Genomic DNA, 26,522 nt, shown 5'->3' with positions numbered 1-26,522 from the left:
CTCCAAAGCTCTCCAGAGTCCACAACGTGTTTCACGTATCCATGCTACGTAAGTATAACCCGGACCCTTCTCATGTCTTGGCTCATGAACCGCTTCCACTCCAAGAGGACTTGTCTTATGAAGAAGTACCAGTCGGTATCACGGACCGAAAGAGCAGAATACTCCACAACCGGAAAATATCTTTTGTAAAGATCGTGTGGCAGAACCACACGCCCAGGGAGGCTACCTGGGAGCTAGAATCAGAATTTAGAGCCCAGTATCCCCATTTGTTCGTCCAAGAGTAAGAGGCAAATTTGGAGGACCAAATTTCTTTAAGGGGGGGAGAGTTGTAACACCCAAGTGTTTTTTTCTTATTTTATCTTATTATTTTTATTTTTATTTATTTAAATTTTTTAGATTTTTATTTAATTTAATTTAATGAAAATAAAAATAATAATAATGATAAAATTTGGTAAAAATATTATTTGTATTTAATTGAAATTGATTTTGGGAAAAATGGATGAAAATTTGGATTCTGGGAGTGTTTTTGAGAAGAAAATAAAAAATCGGGGGTCAAAACGTAATTTAAAAAAGTTGTACCACGTCAGCAACCACGTTAGCAGCCACGTCAGTGGCCCGGTCAGCAGCCCCGGCCAACCAGGCCACGCCGCGTGGCAAGGAAACGCTGACACGGGATGGGCCACGTGGGCGATCCGCGTGCGCACGATTGGACGGCGCAGATCCGTTCCCGTGCACACTGACGGCTCAGATCAAACGTATGCACAGACGGCCCAAATTTAATCACGCACGGACGGCCCAGATTGCATCGCGATGGACGGTCCAAATTTAATCCCAATTAAATCGGATCGGACGGTCCAGATTTAATCTTGATGGACGGTTGAGATTAAAAGGCAAATGATATAAATAACCCCACCCACACCTGACCACAAAACCCTAGCCGCCAGTGCCTCGCCGGAGAAGAAGAACCAGACGCTGGAGGAGCCAGCCGCCACTACCCACCGCCAAACCGGAGAAGTTTTTGACCGCCGATCGAGGTAAATTTTCTCCTTATGGCTCGTTTTTCGATGTTGAGTCCGCCTATAGCCAAACCACTAGCCAAACGGTCAGAAAACCCAGCCGAAGTCCAGCGTCGCTGCCGCGACCCCCTTCTGTTTTTGCCTCCGATGAGGCCCCTCCCGGCCTCCGTTTGATGCAAACTTTATACCACTGTGATCACTGTTCTTTTCTCTACAGGTTGATCGGAGCCAAACATCAAAACGCGACTCACACCAGAGCCGCACTCGAGAGCACCGCCGCTGGTAAGTTTCAGTTTTTCGTGAGTTTTTGGCCCACCGAGGGTCCTAGAGTTGTTTTATTGCAGGGAACAATGCAAGTTTGGCCGAATTCGACCGAAAACGGCCAACCCGAGGTGGATCACCATCGCAGACGGCGACGCCGTGGCCGGAGCACGGCGGAGCCGTTGTGCCGGAATTCTGATATTCGCCGAAAGGGGCCCTAGGTCTGATTTGGGATTTTTGGGACATGTGCAGGTACCGGTAGTGCGTTTTAATTTTTCGAAAAAAATTCAGAGAAATTAGGAACAGCCTGTAGGCGCACTATAGAGCCGAATTCAGACCCCGAAGCAAGTAAGGACCCCTCACCCTATTTCCTATTACGGTATTAAAGCTAAATAAATAATTAAAATGTACTGTGTGACTTTATAGATGTATAATTGATTAAGGTTGCCAGTGGAGCCCGAGTCTGATACAGTGTCGATCTGTTATTGTTTGATCTAATTTTCAGTATTAAATGTAGCATGATGTTTGATATAATTATGTTATGGTCTCGTATGCATGAATCATGGTTTCTTTTATTATGGTTTGTATTATGGTAAACCCGATACTGTGTTGTCTTGTTTGGTGTCAATTTCTGGTTTACATATTGTGTATGATTGGATGATTGAGATCAAGAAAAAAGGCAAGTTCGATAATGTGGACAGCCTGACTAGATATCCTGGGAGATGGTGGACGGACCGAGTCCGTAGGGAACCCTACCGGGAACGTAGTCTCTCATACCGCACGGGGTATGGAGACCTTATGTGTTTTGGCGCCCATACCGGACAGGGTATGGGGATGACCTGTTTCACCCTCATACCGGACGGGGTATTGAGGTTCATAGTTTTGGTGCCCATACTAGACGAGGTATGGGGACGCCTGTGGAATCAGGTTGTAATGTTAACAGTTCACGGGTAACGGTGAAGCCCTATGGATCCCCATGGATACTAGTAAGCTGGTAAATGAGGAAAATATGTTGTTTAATGATTGAAATGCAAAGGCGTGGTAAGTGTTATATTATAAAGTCTATATGATTTCATGATGATGATAATGTTATTATTGCTTTCATAAGTTGTTTTCATGGATCTCACCGAGGTAAGTGGACAGTAAATGTTCTTATGTTAATAAACGAATTTGTTATAAATTATGCTCAATTGGTCATTTTTGTTTTCTACCCACCTTTACTTCCGTGGCGGTGAGATAGTGTGATGTCTTTACTGGGCTGGTGTAGCTCATCCCTTATTTAACCATTTCAGATCAGGAAGACGTTGTTCTCGAGCCCGTTCCGCAGGAAGACGGCGAAGGGGACACCTAAAGACTTCATAGTTATATTTATAGTTCTTATTCCGAGTATCTCTCCCAGTTAGTTTATTCCTTCATGTTTTGAGTACGTTTTGGTTATTGTGTAAGGGATGTTAATCAAATTTTTTTTATTATTACGCTTCCGCATTTGAGATCAAACCTACAAAGATAAACCTACAAAACATGTTCGGATGAATTATATAGATAACTCACTAGTTAAGCTAGAAATGCTTACAGGAACTTGAGTGATTTCAACTTGGCGAAGGACTTGGGAATCTTTGTTTTGCCATACAGCTAACAAGGCTTTTCAAGTTACTCAACTCCTGCGGGATCTTTCCCTCCAACATCATTCCTGGCATATGAATACATAATGCTAACAAGGCATTATGACATATTACATTTGAATATATTATGGTTTATTAGAAAAAATAAGTTAGTCACTGCAGTCTTATCAACACATTAATAAATTAATTTTAAGATCTCTCTGAATCAAATATCATAAATTAATGGTGGTTGGCCTATAGTACATAAATCATATTTAACTTATACATATTACAAAAATTACAAAAAATATATATATATTATTTAAACTAAAATATGAAGATAGTTGATTAAATAATTAGATTTATATTCTTTAATAGAGGCGAAAGTTATTATAACTTAATTTATTTCATCAAGGGCCATCTTCATCTTGGACTATGGACATGCAGTTATAAATAACTACATCTCAATCACGGGTTGTTCACAGCTTTTAATTTTAAAAATTAATTATACAACATATATTTTTGTTATTTAATAAATAAATTTTATTTTTACATTTAAAAATTATAATATTTTAAAAATTCAATTAGATAACTATATCATTCATATTGTCTTCATTTTCATATTCTAAAATTTAAATAAATAGTATTTATAATTTTAAAATATCATATCCAATGAAAAAAGAAATTTTCTTAATAGAGTTGGTGGGGTAGGCCAGGTCCTTGCTGTAGTGCAACACACGGACGACACTCTGAAAAACCCAATAGCAAGCTATTGTGACGGTTCTTCCCCCTAAAAAAATTAATTTAATATCATGTGAGTCAATGACTCACGTATCAGATATTAAACTGATAAGAACAGATACTACACTTGATCTTAGCCAAAAGGCCGAGAAAGGTATGAGTTGTTTTTTTCTCCGATCCCTTTTTCTATTGTCCTTTTAGCATTACCAACCTCTCTCCCACTCTATGTGGGACAAAAGCACCCACAAACTCTTTAAATATCCTATTCATTTTTTTTTAATTCCACCATCCACTACTCTCTACCTCGTTCCTTATCCACCCAAATCCAATGTGTTAACTTGTCTCCTCTTGCCAAAACATATTAACTTTTACTCCAAGAAATAAAATTTTCATCATCTATACGCAAATTTGATTATTTTATCTATTTTGATCTGAGTTACCATTGCCCAAATTGAGATTGCACGGGTGAATCTATTATCTAATCGGTACCATTATAGGATTAGAATTCTTAAATAAGGAAATGCACACATAACCAAAATACATACGTTGGTCACAACAGTCTGTCATTAGGCGACCCATAACACAACATACACCCCAACCACGTATCAAAGGGTTTCTATCTGCCTTATGATATGGTTCACCATATCACTGAATTTCTGTCATACCAATTTCAAATAAGTTATCTCTAAATTTTCGTTTCTTCTAAGTTTTTGTTTTATTTTATTTTTCTTCCTATTCTAGTTAAGATTGATATTTTTATTTGTAAATTATTTATATTTTACTTTTCCTGATAACTAATTATATTCCCTAAAGACTGCATACACTTTTTTAGTGATCATGCTTTATATTGATTTGATCGTTGGATTGCCTTACAATGCATGCAAACGTTCGATCTTGCATCATGCAGATTGCCACATGGGCAGCCACGCGTACAGGTACGTGCCTGCATGTCCGCCACACGGAACAAGACCGTTGGCCGTGTACCATGTCACATGCTGACGTGGCTAGACTTTTTAAAATTATAAAAGCCCCCTATTTCAATATTTTAATTCAATTAGACCCTTGGGCCTTGTTTTAATGCCAAAAAGGCCCCTAAAAATTTTGATTTTTCTCGTTTAAGTCCTTAAATTCCTATTTAATTTAATTTTTTATTCGAATTTTATTTTTAAATTGTTTGAATATTTATTTTATGATATTTAATTTGGTTAATTTTTTATTTCTTTATAAATTTATTTTCTACTCTTCTAATTTCGTAAATAATTTTATCTTATTAATTTACGAATTTTAATATTTTCTACGTTATTTTAGTTTAATTAATTTCAATATTTAATAGGTTTCGATTCTTTTAAAATTCCTTCCTAATTTAATTAAAATTTTAGTTTTCTAAATTGAGAGATCTTGGGTTAGGCTGTTACGCATATCAACTATTTCTCTTTTTCTATGTATGTCCGGCGAAGCCACTACCGTCATTGGTTGGCTTCGCCCTCTAGGTGGAACACGGCCCGAAAAACCTTCTGGTTGGTGATGGTTCTTTGATACTCGAAAAATTATTTCACACGGTTGAATCACTCTGTCGGATCTTCGCCAGAATAGGTGAAAAATTCTAATTTTGCTAACTTCGAGTATAAGAGTTGTCGGCCAGGTTTTGTTCTTTCGATGCCGTACTCCCTGTTCTACTGTGTCTGGTCGAGTCGTCCCGTTGAATTATTGGCGGAGCCTTATTGGCTGGACATGATGGTGTCTGTGAGGCACTGAAGGTTCTCCTCAATTAGTAGAAGCTTATCGACCATACCTACCTCCAGACGGCTCACTGTATCTTGCAGACTACGCAAGCCGATCTTGAGGTTCTCAATTCGCTCCTTATTCGACACCATTAATAACTCGTTTTGATACCAATTGTTAAGTCCTAATAAAAAATGCATAAAATGGATAAAGTTTTCTCTTATGAGCGAGAAATGCCACAGTTTTAAATTGCAAATTCTCTGATTTATTGCGAATACTTGAAATGCTTAAATACAGAAAAATCTACCAACTACTTCCTACATTTACGAAACAGAATTCAAAAATTGGATAATGGGAATTATGGGATTATTAGTTGGCGTGAATCATGGAGATATGGCAGTGGCTATTGTAGACATTTTCTCAGCAACTTGTTTTTCACCTTCTTCTTATTAAAACATCTTGGGTCATCTACTGATCTTATCAGTCTCTTCCATTATGGTTAATTAGTCTTAGAATTGAAGATAGATGACTATCACCAATTTCTTGTGCTTGCAAATACCCTTTCTGCTCTAAATAAGAATGTAACGGCCCCGAAAATTTAAATGAAATATATGTATTAAAAATCTCAAATGCGGAAGCGTAATAAAAATTTTGATTAACATCCCTTACACAATAACCAAAACATACTCAAAACATGAAGGAACGAACTAACTAAAAGAGATACTCGAAATAAAAACTATAAATATAACTATAAAGTCTTTAGGCGTCCCCTTCGCCGTCTTCCTGCGGAACGGGCTCGGGAACAACGTCTTCCTGATCTGAAATGGTTAAATAAGGGATGAGCTACACTAGCCTAGTAAAGACATCACACTATCTCACCGCCACGGAAGTAAAAGTGGGTAGAAAACAAAAATGACAAATGGAGTATAATTTATAACGAACTCATTTATTAACATAAAAACCTTTACTGTCCACTTACCTCGATGAGATCTATGAAAACAATAACCTTATAATATCATGAAATCATATACACTTTATAACATAACACATATCATACCCTTACATTTCAATCATCAGAAAATAGATTTCCTCTTTTACCAGCCTACTAGTATCCATTGGGGGTCCCCGCTACATGTGAACCATTAACATTTACAACATGATTCCAGGGCCGTCCCCATACCCCGTCCGGTATGGGCGCCAAAACTATGAACCTCAATACTCCATCCAGTATGAGGGTGAAACGGGCCGTCCCCATACCCCGTCCAGTATGGGCGCCAAAACACATAAGGTCTCCATACCCCGTCCGGTATGAGAGACCACGTTCCTGGTAGAGTTCCCTACGGATCCGGTCCGTCCACCATCTCCTAAGATATCTAGTCAGGCTGTCCACATTATCCACTCATCAATTCACATAACCTTTTTGTCATTTTCTTTGGTCTCACTCATCCAATCATACACAAACATGTAAACCAATCATCGACACCAAACAAAACAATACAGTACCGGGTTCACCATAATACAAACTATAATAAAAGAAACCATAGTTCATGCATACGAGACCATAACATAATTACATCAAACATCATGCTGCATTTAATACTGGAAATTAGATCAAACAATAACAGACCAACACTGTATCAGACTCGGGCCCCATTGGCAACCTAAATCAATTATACATCTATAAAGTCACACAGTACAGTTTAATTATTTATTTAGCTTTAATACCGCGATAGGAAATAGGGTGAGGGGTCCTTACTTGTTTCGGGGTCTGAATTCGACTCTACAGTGTGCCTACAGGCTGTTCCTAATTTTCCTGAATTTTTTTCGAAAAACTGAAACGCACTACCAGTACCTGCACGTATCCAAAAAAATCCCAAATCAGACCTAGGGCCCTTTTCGGCCAATATCAGAATTCCGGCACGGCGGCTCCGTCGTGCTCCAGCGACGATGCTGCCGCTTGCGGCGGTGATTCACCTTGGGTTGACCGTTTTCGGCCGAATTCGGCCACACTTGCATCGGTCTCTGCGATAAAACAATCCTAGGGCCCTCGGTGGGCCAAAAAATTACGAAAAACTGAAACTTACCGGCAGCGGTGCTCTCGGGTGCGGCGGCTCCTCCGGCGTGAGTCGCGTTTTGATGTTTGGCTCCAATCAACCTGTAGAGAAAAGAACGGCGATCACAGTGGTATAAAATTTGCATCGAACGGAGGTCGGAAAGGGCCTCATCGGAGGTAAAAACAGAGGGGGGCGCCGCGGCGCCGCTGGGCTTCGGCTGGGTTTTTCAGCCGTTTGGCCAGTGGTTTGGCTCCGGTTTGGCCATAGGCGGACTCAGCATCGAAAAACGAGCCAGGGGGAGAAAATTTACCTCGATCGGCAATCGAAAACTTTCCCGGTGTGGCGGCAGGTGGCGGCGGCCGGCTCCTCCGGTGTTTGGTTCTTCTTCTCCGGCGAGGCACTGGCGGCTAGGGTTTTGTGGTTAGGTGTGGGTGGGGTTATTTATACCCTTTGCCTTTTAATCTCAACCGTCCATCAAGATTAAATCTGGACCGTTCGATCGTGATTTAATTGGGATTAAATCTGGGTCGTCTATCGCGATGCAATTTGGGTCGTCCGTGCCTGATTGAATCTGGATCGTCCGTACGCGTGAATCTGGGCCGTCCGTGCGCACGTTTGATCTGGGTCGTCCGTGCGCGCGGGAATGGATCTGGGCCGTCCGATCATAGGCACACGGATCGCCCACATGGCCCGTCCCGTGTCAGGTTTCCTTGCCATGCAGCGTGGCTTGGTTGGCCGGGGCTGCTGACCGGGCCGCTGACGTGGCTGCTGACGTGGCATAACTTTTCTAAATTACGTTTTGACCCTCGGTTTCTGATTTTCTTTTCAAAAACACCCCTAGAATCCAAATTTTCACCTATTTTTTCCCAAAATCAATTTCAATTAAATCTAAATAATATTTTTACATAATTTTATCATTATTATTATTTTTATTTTCATTAAATTAAATTAAATAGAAATCTAAAAAAATTCAAATAAATAAAAAATAAAAAATAATAAGATAAAATAAGGAAAAAGAAAAACACTTGGTGTTACAAAGAAGCCACCTTTCAGCCATTTCCCTTGGAGAACCACCAACATCATCATGTTTCAAAACAATCTGAAATTTGATAATACAGTCAAAGATAATAGGCAAGAAGGCTATCAAAAAGGGAAAAAGAGAATTACTTAAATAAATGGTTTTTAGGAAAATGTAGTCTTGTGGAATCATGCCTTCATGTTGAAATTATAGTATTTCATAATAATTTAATAATTATGTGAACAATTACTTAATATTGTGCAATAACTAGATTACTATATAAATTTATATGATTGCAACATAAAAGTTACTGGTTATAATCAATATTGTGAACTCGACCTTACTTTAACATGACACCTTTGCAAATAACTCAGAAGTCAGAACAATGAAATCGACTTTTCCTATTTTTAAATAACATAAACGACCTAATTCATAAGTGGCTGAAGTTAGAATTGGAAGAATCCATCCCGATACTCTCCCGTTACTAAATTTCTCTATTTTGCCTTATTCGATATGAGGAGAGACATAAGCTTGCTTCCATTTCTTAACAATATGCAGAATCTTTATGCTCTACTATTTAAATGAGTAGAAAGAGACAAACTATACCTCTCTATTGGGGAACTCCCAAATGGGTCATCAACTAGAATTGTTTCGCATAAATCATTATTCGAGACATTGCTACAACATAAAGGACGCGAAATATAAGATATAAGTTAGAGATGAATAAAATATAATTACAATTCGAAAGTAATATTTTAACTTAAACTTACAAAATTTTGAGATTCGGGAGGTTGGTGAGTTCCCTTAATGATTGACCCGGAGAGCTTGTTGTTGTTCAATTTACTGTACCAACAAGTTAGATCAAACCTACAAAGATAAACCTATAAAACATGTTCGGATGAATTATATAGATAACTCACTAGTTAAGCTAGAAATGCTTACAGGAACTTGAGTGATTTCAACTTGGCGAAGGACTTGGGAATCTTTGTTTTGCCATACAGCTAACAAGGCTTTTCAAGTTACTCAACTCCTGCGGGATCTTTCCCTCCAACGTCATTCCTGGCATATGAATACATAATGCTAACAAGGCATTATGACATATTACATTTGAATATATTATGGTTTATTGGAAAAAATAACTTAGTCACTGCAGTCTTATCAACACATTAATAAACTAATTTTAAGATCTCTCTTAATCAAATATCATAAATCAATGGTGGTTGGCCTATAGTACATAAATCATATTTAACTTATACATATTACAAAAATTACAAAAAATATATATATTATTTAAACTAAAATATGAAGATAGTTGATTAAATAATTAGATTTATATTCTTTAATAGAGGCGAAAGTTATTATAACTTAATTTATTTCATCAGGGGCCATCTTCATCTTGGAGGACTGTGGACATGCAGTTATAAATAACTACATCTCAATCACGGGTTGTTATTTAATAAATAACGTATATTTTTGTTATTTAATAAATAAATTTTATTTTTACATTTAAAAATTATAATATTTTAAAAATTCAATTGGATAACTATATCATTCATATTGTCTTTATTTTCATATTCTAAAATTTAAATAAATAGTATATATAATTTTAAAATATCATATCCAATGAAAAAAGAAATTTTCTTAATAGAGTTGGTGGGGTAGGCCAGGTCCTTGCTGTAGTGGAACACACAGACGACACTCTGAAAAACCCAATAGCAAGCTATTATGACAGTTATTCCCCCTAAAAAATTTAATTTAATATCATGTGAATCAATGACTCACGTATCAGATATTAAACTGATAAGAACAGATACTACACTTGATCTTAGCCAAAAGGCCGAGAAAGGTATGAGTTGTTTTTTTCTCCGATCCCTTTTTTCTATTGTCCTTTTATCATTACCAACCTCTCTCCCACTCTGTGTGGGACAAAAGCACCCACAAACTCTTTAAATATCCTATTCATTTTTTTTTTTAACTCCACCATCCACTACTCTCTACCTCGTTCCTTATCCACCCAAATCCAAGGTGTTAACTTGTTTCCTCTTACCAAAACATATTAACTTCTACTCCAAAAAATTAAAATTTCCATCATCTATATGTGAATTTGACCTTTTTATCCATTTTTGTATAAGTTACCATTGCCCTCCAAGATCCCGATCAACATGCCTGAAAGCAAACTGTTTGAACATAATAATGCAACAGGGTTACACAACTCGGTTCCTAGCACCCAACAACTAATCAGTTAAACATCATGAAAGATCGACCTCATCTATGTTATACTCATTCGTAAATGGGGACTTTTTACTTACTATCTTGCTTTAATTCGTATTGAAAAAAGACTATTGAATGTATATGAGAAAATTTGTATACATTTTTTTCTTTCGACATAAACAGCAAAATAAAGAGTTTAGTTAGATATTTAATTTTCTTAAAAATATTAAAATTTTAATATCTCAACTGATTCTCTGTCATCCTTATGAAAAAAAAATGTGTGTCGTCTACACTACAAAATTAAGTATAGTTTTTAATCGTTACTAATATATAAAAATTGAAAAACACTGATCTATATATAAAAATCCTTAACAATAAACATCAAAGTTTAGTTTTTGTGCAACCAAATATGATAATATAATAAACAATTATCAAACAAAAAAAATGCAATCTTACAAACAACTATTTACTTTAACGGTTGATACGTCTCTTCCTCTATAAGAAGTTGTAGATTTAGATCAAACTGCACTCCTATGTGTATTCTTATTTGAAGATTATTTGTATTCAATCATGATTAGTGTACGTATATCAACTAATTGATAAATCTATACATTTTATATTTTATTTTTAGTTTAATAGTTGATATATCTATTTCTCTATAAGAGATTATAGATTTGAGTCAAATTGTACTCTTATATATATTTTTATTTAAAGGTTATTTGTATTATATTATAATTGATCTATGTACATAAAATAATTAATAAATGTATGTATTTTATATTTCGTGTTCGTTAAGGAGATAATGTATCTTGATTTTAGAGAGTTACACTCTAATTTGTATTAGTTTCTTATGTAATGAAAATTATAGTAATCCTGACAATGGGCGTATTTTTGTTAATGATGCAGACATATATGTATATTTATATATACGATAAGCTATTGTTAGAATTAGATATATGGAATAGAACTTATGTCTTAATTGTCAAATAAAACCAAAATGCATGCACATAATACATCTATATGTGTATATCTATTAATTGATCAACACGATATGTATGAAAAATCAACAATTTTATTTTGTTTGACAAATTAATAAAACTTTATATTAATTATGTTTCAAAAGATTTCTATTAATTAGAGACTAGATATTCAATTGTTCAATATAAGAACCAAGTATTATAGAATAACTGTTTAATTAAAAAAATATAAAAAGTTAATTACAAATAATTGTGTGCGTTTTTAAGAAATTATACTGATTAATACTCTGTAATTATTCTATGGAGCCATGGCATATGCAGAATAATATAGCCAAAAAATACATTTTAATGCAAAAAGTAGACACAATAGCATGTATATTATTTTTATGTGGCACTCAGGGATGAGAAACAGTCTGTAGCAAAACCTTGTTGAGAGGTTGCCAGCAACGTCTATCCCACATCTCTCAGAGAATAGTAATTAGAACGGTTTATATATTCTTTGCCCCTTCGCGGCGCGTCCTATCAAATTGGAACGATGCAGAGAAGATTGGTACGTTTCCTGCGCAAAAATGACATGTACGAGAAACGGTCTAAATTTTTTCATTTCCTGTCCAACTTTCTCATTTATTTATAAAATTTCTCGTTAAAAATATTATGAGAGTGAAGAAAAACCTCCAAAATTTTGGCGGGAAAATTAGGAAAGAGCCAAAGGCTTATACCAGTTCAGTCTCTTTCTCGTATCCTTTTAGCTCTGGAAATTCTCCATGGATTCCGATTCAGACTCTGATGGTTCTCACGTCTCCGCCACTCCTCCGAGACAATCAAATCTTCTTCCTCCTCCTCCAACGCCACTGCCATTACCCATAACGTCATCTCCTCACCCCGCTCCAAAACCCCTTAACCCGCCCCCAATTCCTTCTGCTCTGCCCTCATCCCTGCCTTTCCAGATCCGCCGCCCCTCTGATCAGTCCCGTCTCGTCCCTACCGGCGATTCCCTCCAAACCCTTCCCCCCGGCTTTTTCTCCAAGGTCCCTTCCTTCTCCAAACTTCGCAAACACTCTCTCACTTTCGAAAACGACGCCCCGCTACCGCTGCCCCGACCCGAAATCGTTATCGACCGCTCGGAACCCCGTCCGGTTCGCCCAAACCCGCTCAAAGTCCGCCGGAGGCAGCACCCTAATTTGATCGGCAGCAGCTTGGCTGACCCGCCTGTCAAAATTCGAAACTGCTCCGGCGCAAGTGAAGGTAATTTCGTGAAGCTTCAACTGAATGGGAAAAGACGGGGCAAGTATCCTAGCAAGTGCAAAGGCAGAACCAAAAGCCAAAACAATTATGCCTACAGAAAAACGAGGAGCAAGAGAAAAGCAAAAGCCGAGAGCGGAATTGAGACGGAGAGCATTTGTGGCGAAGATGGGTTTGCTGGAGAAATCCCGCAACCGAAGAAGAAGAGGGAAGAGCGAAGCGTTCGTCTGTTGCAGAAGGCAGTCTCGGCGGCGCGAGACGAGCCGTCCGATGATAATCTGGTGAGGTTGCTGAACGTAGTGTACGGTCATCATTCGTTTCGCGGCGGGCAGATGGAGGCGATCAAGATGGTTCTCTCGGGGAGATCGACGGTGCTGGTTTTACCCACGGGTGCGGGGAAGTCGCTGTGCTATCAGATTCCAGCCATGATTTTGCCGGGGATCACGCTGGTTGTCAGCCCTCTGTTGGCGTTAATGATCGACCAGTTGAAGCAGCTCCCTGCTGTGATTCCTGGCGGCCTTTTGAGCAGCAGCCAGGTAGAGGATTGATGATGCCCTCTTTCGTGGTTTATCTCAGCTTATTTTCACATTCTGATGATATTCTTAAAAGGCTGTTTTGTTTCGCTGTGTTAGAAACCCGAAGAGGTTGCTGAGACACTGAGGCAGGTTCATGAGGGGACCATAAAGGTGGTGACTAAATCCATAACCTTTTCCTGTTAATATTCCATTCAAGTTTCCATTTTAATTTCTTACTAGCTTAGAATTTTTTATTGTTTTTTTTTTGGGCCTAGTAACTATCCTAAGTTTGGATTTGGTTTACAAGATTTATGGGCGCTAGAAGCTAAGGTTCTGGAATTCATATATTCCAGGTGCTTTTTGTATCACCAGAAAGGTTCTTGAATAAGGACTTTTTGTCACTTTTTTCTGTTACTTCCCTTCTATCTCTCGTTGTAGTGGACGAGGCTCATTGTATATCGGAATGGTGAGTTGAATTTCATCTCTTACACCTCCTTGGTGTTTGTTTTGCAGTCTATTGCATGTTATTCTCGCTAACCTCCCGCAGAATTTGAATATTTTAACAGGTCCCATAACTTCCGACCTTCATACACGAGGATAAGGGCATCTTTGATTCGTGCCAAGCTTAATGCTGAATGCATTCTTGCAATGACTGCTACTGCAACAGCTGCAACATTGCAGGCTGTAATGTCTGCTCTAGAGATTCCTTCAAGCAATCTCATTCAGGAAACCCAACTGAGGAACAACTTACAGTTGTCAGTCTCTTTAAGTGGAAACAGGCATGAATAATGAATTCTTTCTGTTTTTCTTCTTTGTTTTCCTATTGCTTTCATGTCTTTGCAAGAGTGTGATTAAGTCATATGTTGAATTTAATAGAATGAAAGATCTGCTGATGTTGATAAAGTCTTGTCCCTTTAATGAAGTTCAAAGCATCATCATATATTGCAAATTTCAGGTAAATGTGTTTATCTTATGATTTGAAGGCTTCTTAATTTGAATCTTTTTTGTTTAAAATTGTTGTACAGCCCTGATTAGCTAGCTAGTTGTATTGTAATTGTTTGCCATGTCACTCTTGGACAGGCTACGTTTGTTTCTTTTTTATTTATTTATTTTTTCTCGAATTGGTTGGTAACGAGGTAGTTGCATGTTGGCTATGCAGTATGAAACTGACATGATAAGCAGATACTTGTGTGATAGCAATATCTCTGCAAAGGTTTGGATTTCATGTTTCAGTTGCTTTATAAATGATTTTGTAATTATCATTTTCATATTTCTAAATGATGATCGAATGATGCTACTATGAATGCTTATGCAGAGTTACCACAGTGGTCTTACCACTAAGGATCGGAACCATATACAGGACTTGTTTTGTTCTAACAAGATTAGAGTGGTGAGAAATTATTCCACTTCATCCTGGCTATATGTTCAAATTCAGAAATATTCCTTTTTGAAATAATTGACTTTCTTTTTTTTTTCCAAATTTAATCAACATTTGTTTTGTCGGAAGGTTGTTGCAACTGTGGCATTTGGCATGGGCCTTAACAAGACAGATGTTGGAGCAGTAAGACTAGATACTAACCCTATGGTTTCCCAGCATTGTATTCGCTGTTCATTTGTCCATGGTTGCATCGTTTTTTCTTAATAAGATTGTTCATTCTAGCATGCTTTTGCCTGTCAGTGTCTTGCATTTTGGTACTGAACCAGATATTAACAGTGAAACTTTGCTTTAGGTAATTCATTACAGCTTGCCAGAAAGCTTGGAAGAGTATGTTCAGGTTTTATCTGCTTCTAAATTATAATATTTATTTAACTAGATTAGCACGTCTCCCAATTTGCTGAATAAAATGAATTGATAACCTTCTATAGGAGATTGGCCGTTCAGGACGGGATGGGAGGTTGTCCCACTGCCATCTGTTGTTTGATGATATCACGTATTTCAAACTGAGAAGCCTCATGTACAGGTAAATAGATGGAATTTTAAATGATATGAAGATGACTTTAAATAAGTGAAATTAATATGCTGTGTTGTGTTTCAGTGATGGGGTAGATGAATACACAGTAAACAAGTTTCTCTTTCAAGTTTTCTCCAGTGACATGAATGTCCATGGGAAAATTTGCTCACTAGTTAAAGAAGCTGCATCTCGCAAATTTGACATGAAAGAAGAGGTCCTTCATTTTCCCTTTTTGGCATCAATGTTTAAGATATTTCATATTCAACTTGTATTTACCTTAATGGAGGAATTTTAATATAATCGAAATGAGTTTTGCTCTTAAAAACTGATTTTTAGTTTATGATTTCTTGAAGAAGTCAAATTATATATTCAAAATTTTATTTATTACATTAATAAATAGGATTGGCAGTAAAACATTTGATTAATTTACTAACCGATTCAGCTACCTATTAGTCTGGATATGCAGAAATGTGCAACTTTCTGTACTCCCTGCTCCTTTATTTTGTTTTGTTTTTGCTTGAGGTAATTCTTATTTACTAAGAACTGGAGAATAATATAATCAGTTTAGGTGCATGCATTACCATATATAAATAATAGATTGGACTTCTTGTCTATCAATTTAAGTTTTGAGATAGACTACAAATAATTATTTAACATGATATTTGAGCAAGGAGTAGAGATTAAATTTGGCCTGTATACCCCCTATTCTGTTAATTAAATTTAAACACAAGATAGTGAAATCTTCTGCTTGATCTGCAGTTTCAACAAAGTAGGCTTGCAAGTGAAGGGTTGTGCTAATAATATAAATGATAGATGATGTAGCATAGCAGATTAGGATTTAGAAAGAGAAAATTAAAGAAAATAAAGATAAATCTAATCTACAGTTACAAGATTGGACAACTACAATCACACTATTATTTGGTACTCAATTCAACTAGAGAAAATCTACAATACATGTATTTATAAAATACTAAACTAATAATAAAACTATTATAACAAATCTTAAACAAGCTTAAAATCTCTAGTAATATATAAATATTATAATTACGGAATATCCCATAATATTGAAATATATAAAATCTTGAGTCCTCTTGTTTTGTATTAATAGATCAGACTTCTTTTATCAGTCTACACTTTTGGGATGATTAACTACAATAAACTATCTAAGGGTTATATGCATAGAAACTTTGGTGCATTTTTCCCCATGCAGCCAGTAATCTTGTTTAGTATGCATGATGTTGCTTTGGTTATGGCTATGGCTCTTCTTCTGTGGTATAAAATATCTTAATGGTTGAAACTGTCAATCACGTTGGACTAAAGTTTCTGATTTTGACTCTGGCAGGTTATACTCACACTTTTAACACACTTGGAGTTGGGGGAAGTGCAATACTTGTGTCTCCTTCCGCAGTTAAATGTAACCTGCACTTTGAGTTTCCACAAGGTGGCAATCATTAGTTGGAGTACTGCTTTTATGTAATGAAATTGTGATGTCAATCTTGTGATGCTTGAAAATAGTGGTGATTTATTGTCATACAGACTTCTCCAGGTTTGCTTGCTGATAAGGATATGTTGGCTGCAGCAATTTTAAAGAAGTAAGTATAGCTGGTTGGGAAAAGAAACCTAAGTGTATTTTTAAGTTATGAGCTTCTTGGTAATTGATTTACGCTTGAAATAATTTTCAGATCTGAGATCAGGCGAGGGCAATATGTTTTTGATATACCCAGTGTGGCAAATAGCATTGGAGTTACAGCTACAGAGTTATCAAATCAGTTGCAAAATCTTAAGGCTGGTGCTTTCATTAATTCTTAGCGAACTTACTTTTACATCTTTATTCCAATACAAGAAATAATTTGTAGAAAATCATGAAAGGGTAGTTTAGTAATTTTGTGTGAATTTGTTGTGGACAGGTAGGGATGTCGGCTACCACAATATTCCTTTTTTCTTCATTATTAGGATATTTTTCGGGTGCCAGGTGCCTATATAATGACACTGTCCTTATTCTGTAATGTAAGAAAAATTAGAGAATGAATTCTTCTCCTTTCGAAAATCTTCATCTTCCTTCCCTAAAATCTTCATGGTATCAGAGCCTCTTTGATTTAGAAGCTTTAATCCAACTGAGCCGAATCCTTAGACGGCTGCAGATGAGCAAAATTCCTCTCCACCCAAAATACTCTCGGGTGCTTATCTACCTATACCCATCAACATCGGATTGGTGGAACAGTCTTCATCGTTCATCACCAGCTACAAACTCAACGGCAACAACTATCTGCAATGTTTTTTGTCAGTGCTGTTGTTCATCCGAGGGAAAGGATATGATGAATACTTGATTGGCGAAATCATATTGCCATCAACACACAACCAAATGCGCGAGCCTGGAAGATTGAAAATAGCATGGTCATGTTGTGGCTAGTAAACTCCATGATTTTTGAGATTTGAGAGAACTTCTTACTCTACGAGATTGCGCGCGAAGTTTGAGAAGCTGCCCGACAGTTCTACTCCAGTCAGGATAACATGTCGGTCATCTTCAAGGTTGAATCCGCCCTCCATGAGCTTCAACAAGGTGAGATTTCTGTTATCCAGTATCATAATTCTCTCACTCGTAATTGGCAGCAGTTTGTTTTCGAAGAATACAAATGATGCTATTCAGAAGATGCAAAGAAGTTCAAAACGATTGTTGAACAGAAGAGGATATTCAAGTTTCTAATAGGGCTGAACAAAACTCTGGATGACGTAAGAGGACGAGTGTTAGGCACAAAGCCCTTGTTGAGTATTCGAGAAGTTTTTTCTGAGTTCCGTTGCGAGGAGAGTCGGGAAAAGGTGATGATGGGAGAAACCCAGCTCGCTCAACTGAGTGAGAACGCCTCGACACTCACCACCTGGGTCATTGATAAGAGAGGACGGCCATGGTGTGAATTTTACAAAAAACTAGGCCATCTTTGTGAGAAATGTTGGAAGCTTCATGGAAAACCGGGAGAGAAGAAGCCCATCAGACCAGAAATTCATCACGGAAATCTAGCAACCTCGGATGATACATCAAACACTCAACTTGACAGTGCTCCCTTCAGTTCGGAACAGATGGAGGCCCTCCTAAATATGTTTTCACAAAAGGGTCTTATCGGTAATGCTTCAATTACACAAAAAGGTAATTCTCTACTTGGTTTATCTGCCTATTCTACAAAAAAACAAATGTGGATTTTGGATTCAGGAGTATTTGATCATATGACAGGAGATTGTTCACTGCTTCACAGATACAGTGAGTGTAAGGAGGTATTTTCTATAAAAATTACTGATGGAACAAGTTCTAGAGTGACAGTAATTGGCTCAACTGATATATCACCATGTTTGACACTACAGTCAGTCCTTTATGTACCCAATTTGAATTGCAATCTGTTATATGTGAGCAAACTATCTAGGGACCGGAACTGTGTTATTAAATTTGACGCTGATTTTTGTGTATTTCAAGACTTCACTTCGGGGAAGACGATTGACACTGCTAGGTTGGAGTTAGGACTATATCTTTTACCAGTTGAAACATCTCTTTCAAATGGACAAACTTCAAATGCAATATGTGTTAATTCAGTTTTTGTAGGATGTTCAAAAAATGACCACTCTATCATGTTATGACATTACCTATTAGGACACCCAAATTTTTTGTATTTGAAACAACTGTTTGTTGCTTTATTAAGAAATAAAAGTCTGCTTTCATTTCAGTGTGAAGTATGTCAATTATCTAAATATATTCGAAATTCTTTTCCAAGTTTGACATATAATCCTCAAAGTCTTTTGCATTAATTCATAGTGATGTATGGGGACCATCACAGGTAAATAACATTACTGGTACAAAATGGTTTGTATCCTTCATTGATGATCACACTAGAATTACTTGAGTCTTCCTTATGAAAGAAAAATCTGAAGTGGGCCAAATATTACAGAAATTCAACACTATGATTCAAAACCAATTTCACATCACAATACAAGTGTTGAAATCAGATAATGCATGCGAATATTTTGAATCCACCCTGAGAAAATACCTTACTGATTAAGACATCATCCATCAAAGTTCATGTGTTTACACCCCACAGTAAAATGGTATAGCCGAAAAAAAAAAGATATATTCTTGAAGTTACTCGATCACTTATGTTTACTACACATATTTTCATATATCTTTGGGGAGAGGCTATCCTCACCGGCACTTATTTAATCAATAGGATGTCTTCCCGTATACTAAAACTTAAATCACCCTACGAAACTCTCCTTCGAGCCTTCCCTAAATCTCACATTCTTAACACAGTTCTGTTTAAAGTCTTTGCCTGCTCTGGTTATGTTCATATCCATGCTCATCTCAGGGGGAAACTAGACCCAAGGGCCCTTAAATGTATATTTGTTGGATACTCATCAAATCATAAAAGATACAAATGTTTTTTTCCAGGTACCCATGAGTTTTACAACACTATGGATGTAACATTTTTTGAAAACCAACCATTTTATTCTATTCTTGATATTCAATAGGAGAATTTCACTCAAGAATATCAATTGTAGGATGTGAGCACACCTTCTCCACATCTTTTTGACAAATACACCTTCTCCAACAACTGAACTGGTCCCTGAAACTATAAAAGAGTTTGAATTTGTCACAGAAACTGATAGCACATTACCTGCAAAGAGTGAGTTACGTATCTATACTAGAAGGAACAAGACTCAAGATAGTAAAGTACTGAACCAACTACGCATTGTCGTGAATCAACTCCTGGACTAGGCACTCAGAATACAACAGGTAATGAAATCTCTGACTCATCGACTAATATTGATACTAAGTTACTTATTGCTTTACGAAAAGGTGTTCATTCTTGCACCATGCATCCCATACAGGATTATGTCTCATATGGTAAATTGTCTTCAACATATCATACACTTGTGAGTAAACTAGACAACAACACCATGGAACCAAAAATAGTTCATGAAGCATTCAAGTTTCTAGAATAGAAAGCTGTAATCCAAGAGGAAATTAAAGCACTTGAGAAGAATGGGACATGGGAGTTAACTGAATTGCCTTTAGGAAAAACTCCAGTTGGATGCAAATAAATCTTCACTACAAAGTATAATCCAGATGGAAGTGTGAATCGGCACAAATGCCGCCTTGTTGCTAAAGGTTTTATTCAATCGTATGAGATTGATTATCATGAGACATTTGCCCCAGTTGTCAAGCATAACACTATTCGGGTACTATTCTCATTAGTTTCAAATCTTGTTTGGCCTCTTTATCAACTTGATGTGAAGAATGTTTTTCTCAATGACGATCTAAAAGAAGAGGTGTATATGAATGTTCCACCAAGACTTGAAATGAACCCGCAAAAGGTATGTAAACTAAAAAAGACACTTTATGGTCTCAAGTAGTCCCTGAGGGCATGATTTGATAGATTCACTAGGGCAGTGAAACATATGAGATATGAACAGTGTCAGTCCGATCACACATTGTTTGTCAAATAAGTGTCACAGGTAAGAGAGTTGTTCTGATTGTGTATGTTGATGATATTATCTTGACTGGTGATCATGTTGAAGAAATTCAGAGATTTAAAAGCTTTCTAGACAAAGAGCTTGAAATCAAAGATCTTGGGATACTCAAGTATTTTCTTGAAATAGAAATATCTCGGTGTAAAAAAGGAATCTCTGCATCACAATAGAAATATATCCTAAATCTCCTAAAAAAAGACAGGTATGCTTAGTTATAAACCCGCAAAAACACCTATGGAGTCAAATGCTTAGCTAGGTCTCAAAACTGATAGTAAACATGTTGATAGAGAAAGGTATCAGAGATTTATCGGCAAGCTTATCTACTTAACTCACACAAGATCTGACATCAGTTTTGCAGTGAGTACGGTGAGCCAATTTATATCTCAACCTACAGAAGAACACATGAGTGTGGTATACTGGATTTTGAGATATCTAAAAATGACACCAGGACGGGGATTATTCGTTCAAAAAATAATGAATAAGGACATTGAAATCTTTATTGATGCAGATTGGGCAGGATCAGTAACTGATAGGAGATCTACATCTGGTTATTGTACATATGTGTGGGGCAACCTAGTCACTTGGCATAGTAAGAAACAATCTGTTGTATCAAGAAGTAGTGCTGAAGCTAAATTACGGTCACTTGCTCATGGGAGATGTGAAGGAGTGTAGCTGAAAAAGATACTACTTGAACTAGGATTCTCAGTTTCTACCCTTATGAAACTCTGGTGTGATAATCAATCAACCATTAGCATGACAAAAAATCTTGTGTACTATGATAGAATCAAGCATGTTGAGATTGATCGACACTTCATCAAGAAAAAATTGAAGATCAGGCCATAACACTATTATATGTTCCAACCAGTCAACAAATTGCAAACATACTCAAAAGACACTACCAAAAGGGGCGTTTAATAATACTGTATCCAATTTATAATTACTCATTATGTATGTAAACCTAGATTGAGGGGGAGTGTAGAAAATTATTGAAACGGTAGTTTAGTAATTTTGTGTGAATTTGTTGTGGATAGGTGGGGATGCCCGTTACCACAATATTCCTTCTTTCTTCATTCTGTTAGGGTATTTTTTTGGGTGCTAGGTGTCTATATAATAATACTCTTCTTATTCTGTAATGTAAAGAAAATTAGAGAAGGAATTCTTCTCTCGAAAATCTTCATCTTCCTTCCCTAAGATCTTCATGATTGAAGTAAGAAGGCTCTACTTTTGCTTAGTTAAGATACATTCTGTTTTTTCACTTTTTTATATAGGGCTTGTCTGTTTGAGGTTTGTTTATGCATGTTAGTCTTTGCTTTTGAAGTGTATTCAAAAATAGAAATACATTTCGTAATTTTATTGGGGTTTCACTTGGATTCTTTGATGTTGTGATATCTCAAGATAGTGCATTCTCATATCAGTTACTCAATTAGCAAATGAAAGAAATTGGAAGTGAACGGGAAGGACCCAAAATAAAAATGAAACTGAAGTTACCATCATTTGTGTGGAAAAGGCTAACATATCGCATAAAATCCTTAACAGAATCTCCAATTAAATGTTGGAATGTAATAGGAATACTTCATTATATTCTAAGGGTGTATATTATTATATGTACAAAACTGGTAATTGTTTGATTATAAGGCATTATATTATGATAAAGTTGTTTCCATGAATGGGGAGAGAGAGGGCGGGGGAAGAAAATCTGAGAAGATATGGAGATATCAAAAAACATATGGTTTGTTCAACTATTAGCAATTATAACGAACTTCACAGTCAAGTAAACTTAGAAGATAGCAGTTTTTCTGAAGGGGTTTGACAAGCTTTTTCTAATTGTTTGTGGTTTTGGAGGAAAATGGAGCTTCCATACTGTTATATACTCATCAAACTGTTGTTTACATTGCAGTTGCAGTTTTCTGCCTCTAATTGCTTTTACAAAGTTCATTAGTCTAATGCTTATCAAATTTTTATTTTCTCAAGCTCAATGTTTTTCTGAAAATATCCTTTTTTTTTCTCATCTTCTGACATTATTGTAGTTGAAGGGAGAGATAACCTATGAAGTGAAGGATCCGGCCTTTTGTTATATGATTAAGGAAGTCCCGGAAGATCTTTGCTCTCTTTCTTTGCATCTTACTAAATGGTTATCAGAGATTGAAGCTTGCAAGGTAAGCATATAATCATTTGAAAAGCTGCTTCTAATGCATTGGTGCCCTTGAGGACAAGTTTTTCTCTGTAGCCAATGGATATGATATATAGGACCAACTAGATAAACTTAATGATATAAGCATCTCTGTTTCTATGGTAGCATGCTCTCAGATTGCCCCATTTATCCCCTATTTTTTTTTTATCTTCCATCCAAATGCGGAGAAAGCAAATCCAGGTGATTATCCTGTTCTTGAGGTTAAACTGTTCCACTTGATTCTTAACATAGTTGAAAGGATCTGCACATGCATAGACATGTATATCATGAATAAATGCTATTATCCAACTAAATATCCTATATGCAAGCTCTTCTTAGCGTGTTCACATCCTTTTCTTAAACCTGCAATCAGACAGCTTTTCTTTTCCTCAAATTTGGAATAGGTAAGGAAATTGGATGCAATGTTTGATGCTGCAGTCTCTGCGGTAACTGTCTGTGACAAAATAGAAGGCTGCTTTGGTGCTCAGCACACACCATGCTTGCAGAGGAAGATATTAAGTTACTTTAACGGAGACGATAACTATAATGCCTCTAATAAGATTGGTCAGAGCAGGTAATACAAATTTTACTTCCCTAGATAGCAGAAAAAAGTGTGATTTCTGAATTTATAATTTGGGACAAGTCAGATATTGGAAGATAATACCATGTGAGAAAAATTGTTTGTCAACAAAATAAACATGTAACAAAAGCATTATACTGGCTAAACTGTCTCTTATATGTTTGCAGCCCATTCTTGCGAGCAGACATAAAGGTGAGGGTTTACTGCTGGTTTAAGTAACTCCAATCCTGAGGAGAATCATTTTTTTAGTCCTAAGCATATACTTTTTTGTTTCTTTGGGTGGGGGGGACTGATGTTGCATATACAGGTTTTTTTGCAAAGTAACTCACAGGCCAAATTCACTCCAAGAGCTGTTGCGAGAATAATGCATGGCATTGCAAGCCCAGCCTATCCTTCTAATGTTTGGTCCAAAACTCATTTCTGGTATCGCAACAGTTCCTGTTTCATTAAAATTCTTGGTGTACTTTTTCATTTGCATTGCCTGGGTGAACAATAGTATAGTATAGAGATAAAAAGGAAAGAAAAGGAAACTCGTTTCCCTTGTTTGGATTAGTAAAAATTGAAAAAGTAAAAGAAAGAAAAGGATTGTTGTAGTGTTTTGTTTGGTTTAATGTTATCAAAGAAAGAGAAGTATTAGTTATAAGAAACTTGTTAAGAATATCCTTTATAATAGAATGACAAATTAATTAGTATGGATAAAATGGAAAGTTTCCGTTTTAAGGATGCTCCTAATTTGGAGTAAAAGATTAATTTTTTAAGAAAAATTAAAGGATGGTCACCATTCCTACCTTTTCTTCACAAAATATTATTTTTTATGCAAACAAGTGAAAGGAGGGGGGACATCTCTTCCTTTCATTTTCTGTTCTCGGACTTCACTCAATCCAAATATAAAATTAGCATTCTGGAGGAGTAAGGCCATCCCTCCTTTCTAATAGCAAACCAACTGAAGGAAGTCAGATAGAAGACCTGAAAAAATCATGATATAATATATATACATATATATATATATATATGTTAACTCTGATTATATATATATATGTTAACTCTGTGATTATGTTGTAATATGAAAATAGAAAGCTACGGTCTTTCCATGTGAATAATATGATGGCTGTAGGATATTTTCTTGATAAACTTTATATTGTCAATCAACTATGTCCATTAAATTTGACCTTTCAAACAATTTTTTGAGCAAACCTTTCAAACTATTCTGAGTGGAATTTCAAAGTATATTTTTGGCACATAATCGAAATATTTCGTGCTTAAATAAATTCTGGATAACACATGATCCTGCATGAGCTGTGGAGCTGGCAGATGCTGAGAAACTGAGTAGCTAACAGAATGGTTACATGACGTGCGAATGAAAAATGGAACAAAGTTTTATGTTGTGAGATACTCATATTTCTAGTCTGATTCTGAGGTCCTATAATTGAGTCTCATTTCCCTTTGAGTTATCTGCTTTTCAGTGCATTTGTTTACAAATTCTTAATGCTTGCTGAAAGTAGTTGGGCTAATTGTGCTAAAATGCAATGTAGGGGAAGGTATACGAACATAGAATTCCAAGTGGTAATGGAGGTGGCAAAGATGGAACTCATGAATTTTGTAGGCAAGGATGCACTTTTAGCTGCCAAGAAACCGACTTCATAGATTGTGAGGTAAATAGAGGTGGGAAATGGCAAACTGGTTTTCAATTTTTCATTTCCACCTAAGAAACTGATTTCACTAACTGTAAATTACGCCTTCATTTGGTTCAGGAAAACATGTTTTACTTTTTAATTTTATATATTCATATATCTACTGAGAAAAAAATGTCATGTTTAATATGAAAATAATATTTAGGAAAGCAGAATACAAATGGAACATGACTTTGAAAAGAGAAAAACTGTTTTGAACATCTAAATGTTTTTGTGCATAAAAGGATATGAATTAGAAAGATACAAGATAAAAGGTAGAAAATGTTTTCATGTAATAAACACAGCCTATATCTTTCTTCAGCAGGCTGTGTCTTTTAGAAGCAGAAAGCAGTTGTCCCAAGTGAGTATCCATAGATTGAACAAGTCAGATGTTCAGAAGACTAGGTAAGAACATCTTTAATCCCCGAACAAGAACATATTGCAGATGATTGATTTGTCAATAAGTTTGTGGATAGTGCAATTTTGATTCTACACATTATATATACATATATATATATATATTTCAGGGGAGATAAACAAGAAAGGTGGATGCTTGGAGGATGAAATTTTTGTTAGTTTTTCTGATTGATTCTTGAATAATATATGTTAGTCATGTATGATGTAAACAAGTTCATTTTATAAATTTATGATGTAAAAAAATGAAGTGTTGTTCGCTGAAGAGAGAATGATTTTCTGATTCCATATGTGTTTGGCATATTCCTCTTAGAATGGATTGCTTTGGTGGGGTCGAGTATGACAAATATCAACCCATTGACAAAACCCAAAAAAGGAAAAGTCAAAAAGTTATCATGTTCTTGAATGATTGATTACAGGATTAACTCCCTAATATGTGTGTGTGTGTGTGTATATATATATATATGTGTATTTCTTTTCCCATAATTGATAACTTACTGTATTCTGCTACTTGCTCTTGTAAGGTCTTAGAAAGAGAGTATATCCATAAATTTTTAATAAGTTATATATATTTGATGTATAATTGGAGTAATTTTATTTATATATTTATTTTTGCAACTACATATTTATATTCTAGTAAAAGTTTTGGAAAAATATATTTAACTTTTAATTAAACACAGAATACCAAATTAGAATATTTTTTAAATTTTTTTAAAAAATCTCATTTTTATTGTATTAATTTTCTATTTAATGAAGAGAATGTTTGTAAATATATATATTTTGAATGTTATTATTGAATATAATTAAGTTGCTTCAAAATGACACTTTATTAATTAAACAAGTAGGTTAATTTTCAGAAAAAAAAAT

General features: G+C 36.0%; 1 protein-coding gene and 3 non-coding genes across 14 annotated transcripts; 2 read left to right on the top strand and 2 right to left on the bottom strand.

Moving 5' to 3' along the window:
* Positions 1–3,580: 3,580 nt before the first annotated feature.
* Positions 3,581–3,777, bottom strand: LOC148253499 (U2 spliceosomal RNA). The gene has a single exon (XR_015812940.1). It is a non-coding gene; the product is annotated as a U2 spliceosomal RNA (small nuclear RNA).
* A 6,289-nt stretch (positions 3,778–10,066) lies between these two features.
* LOC148253498 (U2 spliceosomal RNA) lies at positions 10,067–10,263 on the bottom strand. The gene has a single exon (XR_015812943.1). It is a non-coding gene; the product is annotated as a U2 spliceosomal RNA (small nuclear RNA).
* A 1,799-nt stretch (positions 10,264–12,062) lies between these two features.
* LOC110815962 (DEAD/DEAH box RNA helicase family protein) lies at positions 12,063–25,920 on the top strand. Of its 11 annotated transcripts, none has more exons than XR_015821292.1 (21): positions 12,079–13,379; positions 13,476–13,529; positions 13,712–13,824; positions 13,925–14,137; positions 14,235–14,313; positions 14,518–14,571; positions 14,674–14,748; positions 14,866–14,919; positions 15,089–15,133; positions 15,225–15,319; positions 15,395–15,524; positions 16,653–16,751; positions 16,847–16,902; positions 16,993–17,095; positions 22,849–22,977; positions 23,396–23,565; positions 23,739–23,763; positions 23,879–23,994; positions 25,104–25,223; positions 25,567–25,646; positions 25,769–25,920. XR_015821292.1 is itself a non-coding variant. In XM_088221825.1 (20 exons), the coding sequence occupies exons 1-19, from the start codon at positions 12,366–12,368 to the stop codon at positions 25,213–25,215; spliced, it is 2,736 nt and encodes a 911-aa protein (XP_088077951.1). In that variant the 5' UTR covers positions 12,079–12,365; the 3' UTR covers positions 25,216–25,223; positions 25,567–25,920. The 11 variants fall into 11 exon arrangements, 5 of the variants coding, with proteins under 5 accessions (XP_088077954.1, XP_088077951.1, XP_088077952.1 ...); XR_015821293.1 differs by having other exon boundaries at positions 25,104–25,233; XR_015821294.1 differs by having other exon boundaries at positions 25,104–25,233; positions 25,564–25,646.
* On the top strand, positions 12,103–12,201 carry LOC148253497 (U6 spliceosomal RNA). The gene has a single exon (XR_015813001.1). It is a non-coding gene; the product is annotated as a U6 spliceosomal RNA (small nuclear RNA).
* Positions 25,921–26,522: the final 602 nt, after the last annotated feature.

Source organism: Carica papaya, chromosome 6 (genome assembly GCF_054855325.1).
Source record: "Carica papaya isolate Zhongbai chromosome 6, ASM5485532v1, whole genome shotgun sequence".
Lineage (NCBI taxonomy): Eukaryota > Viridiplantae > Streptophyta > Magnoliopsida > Brassicales > Caricaceae > Carica > Carica papaya.
This window is presented reverse-complemented; position numbering and strand designations above follow the sequence as displayed.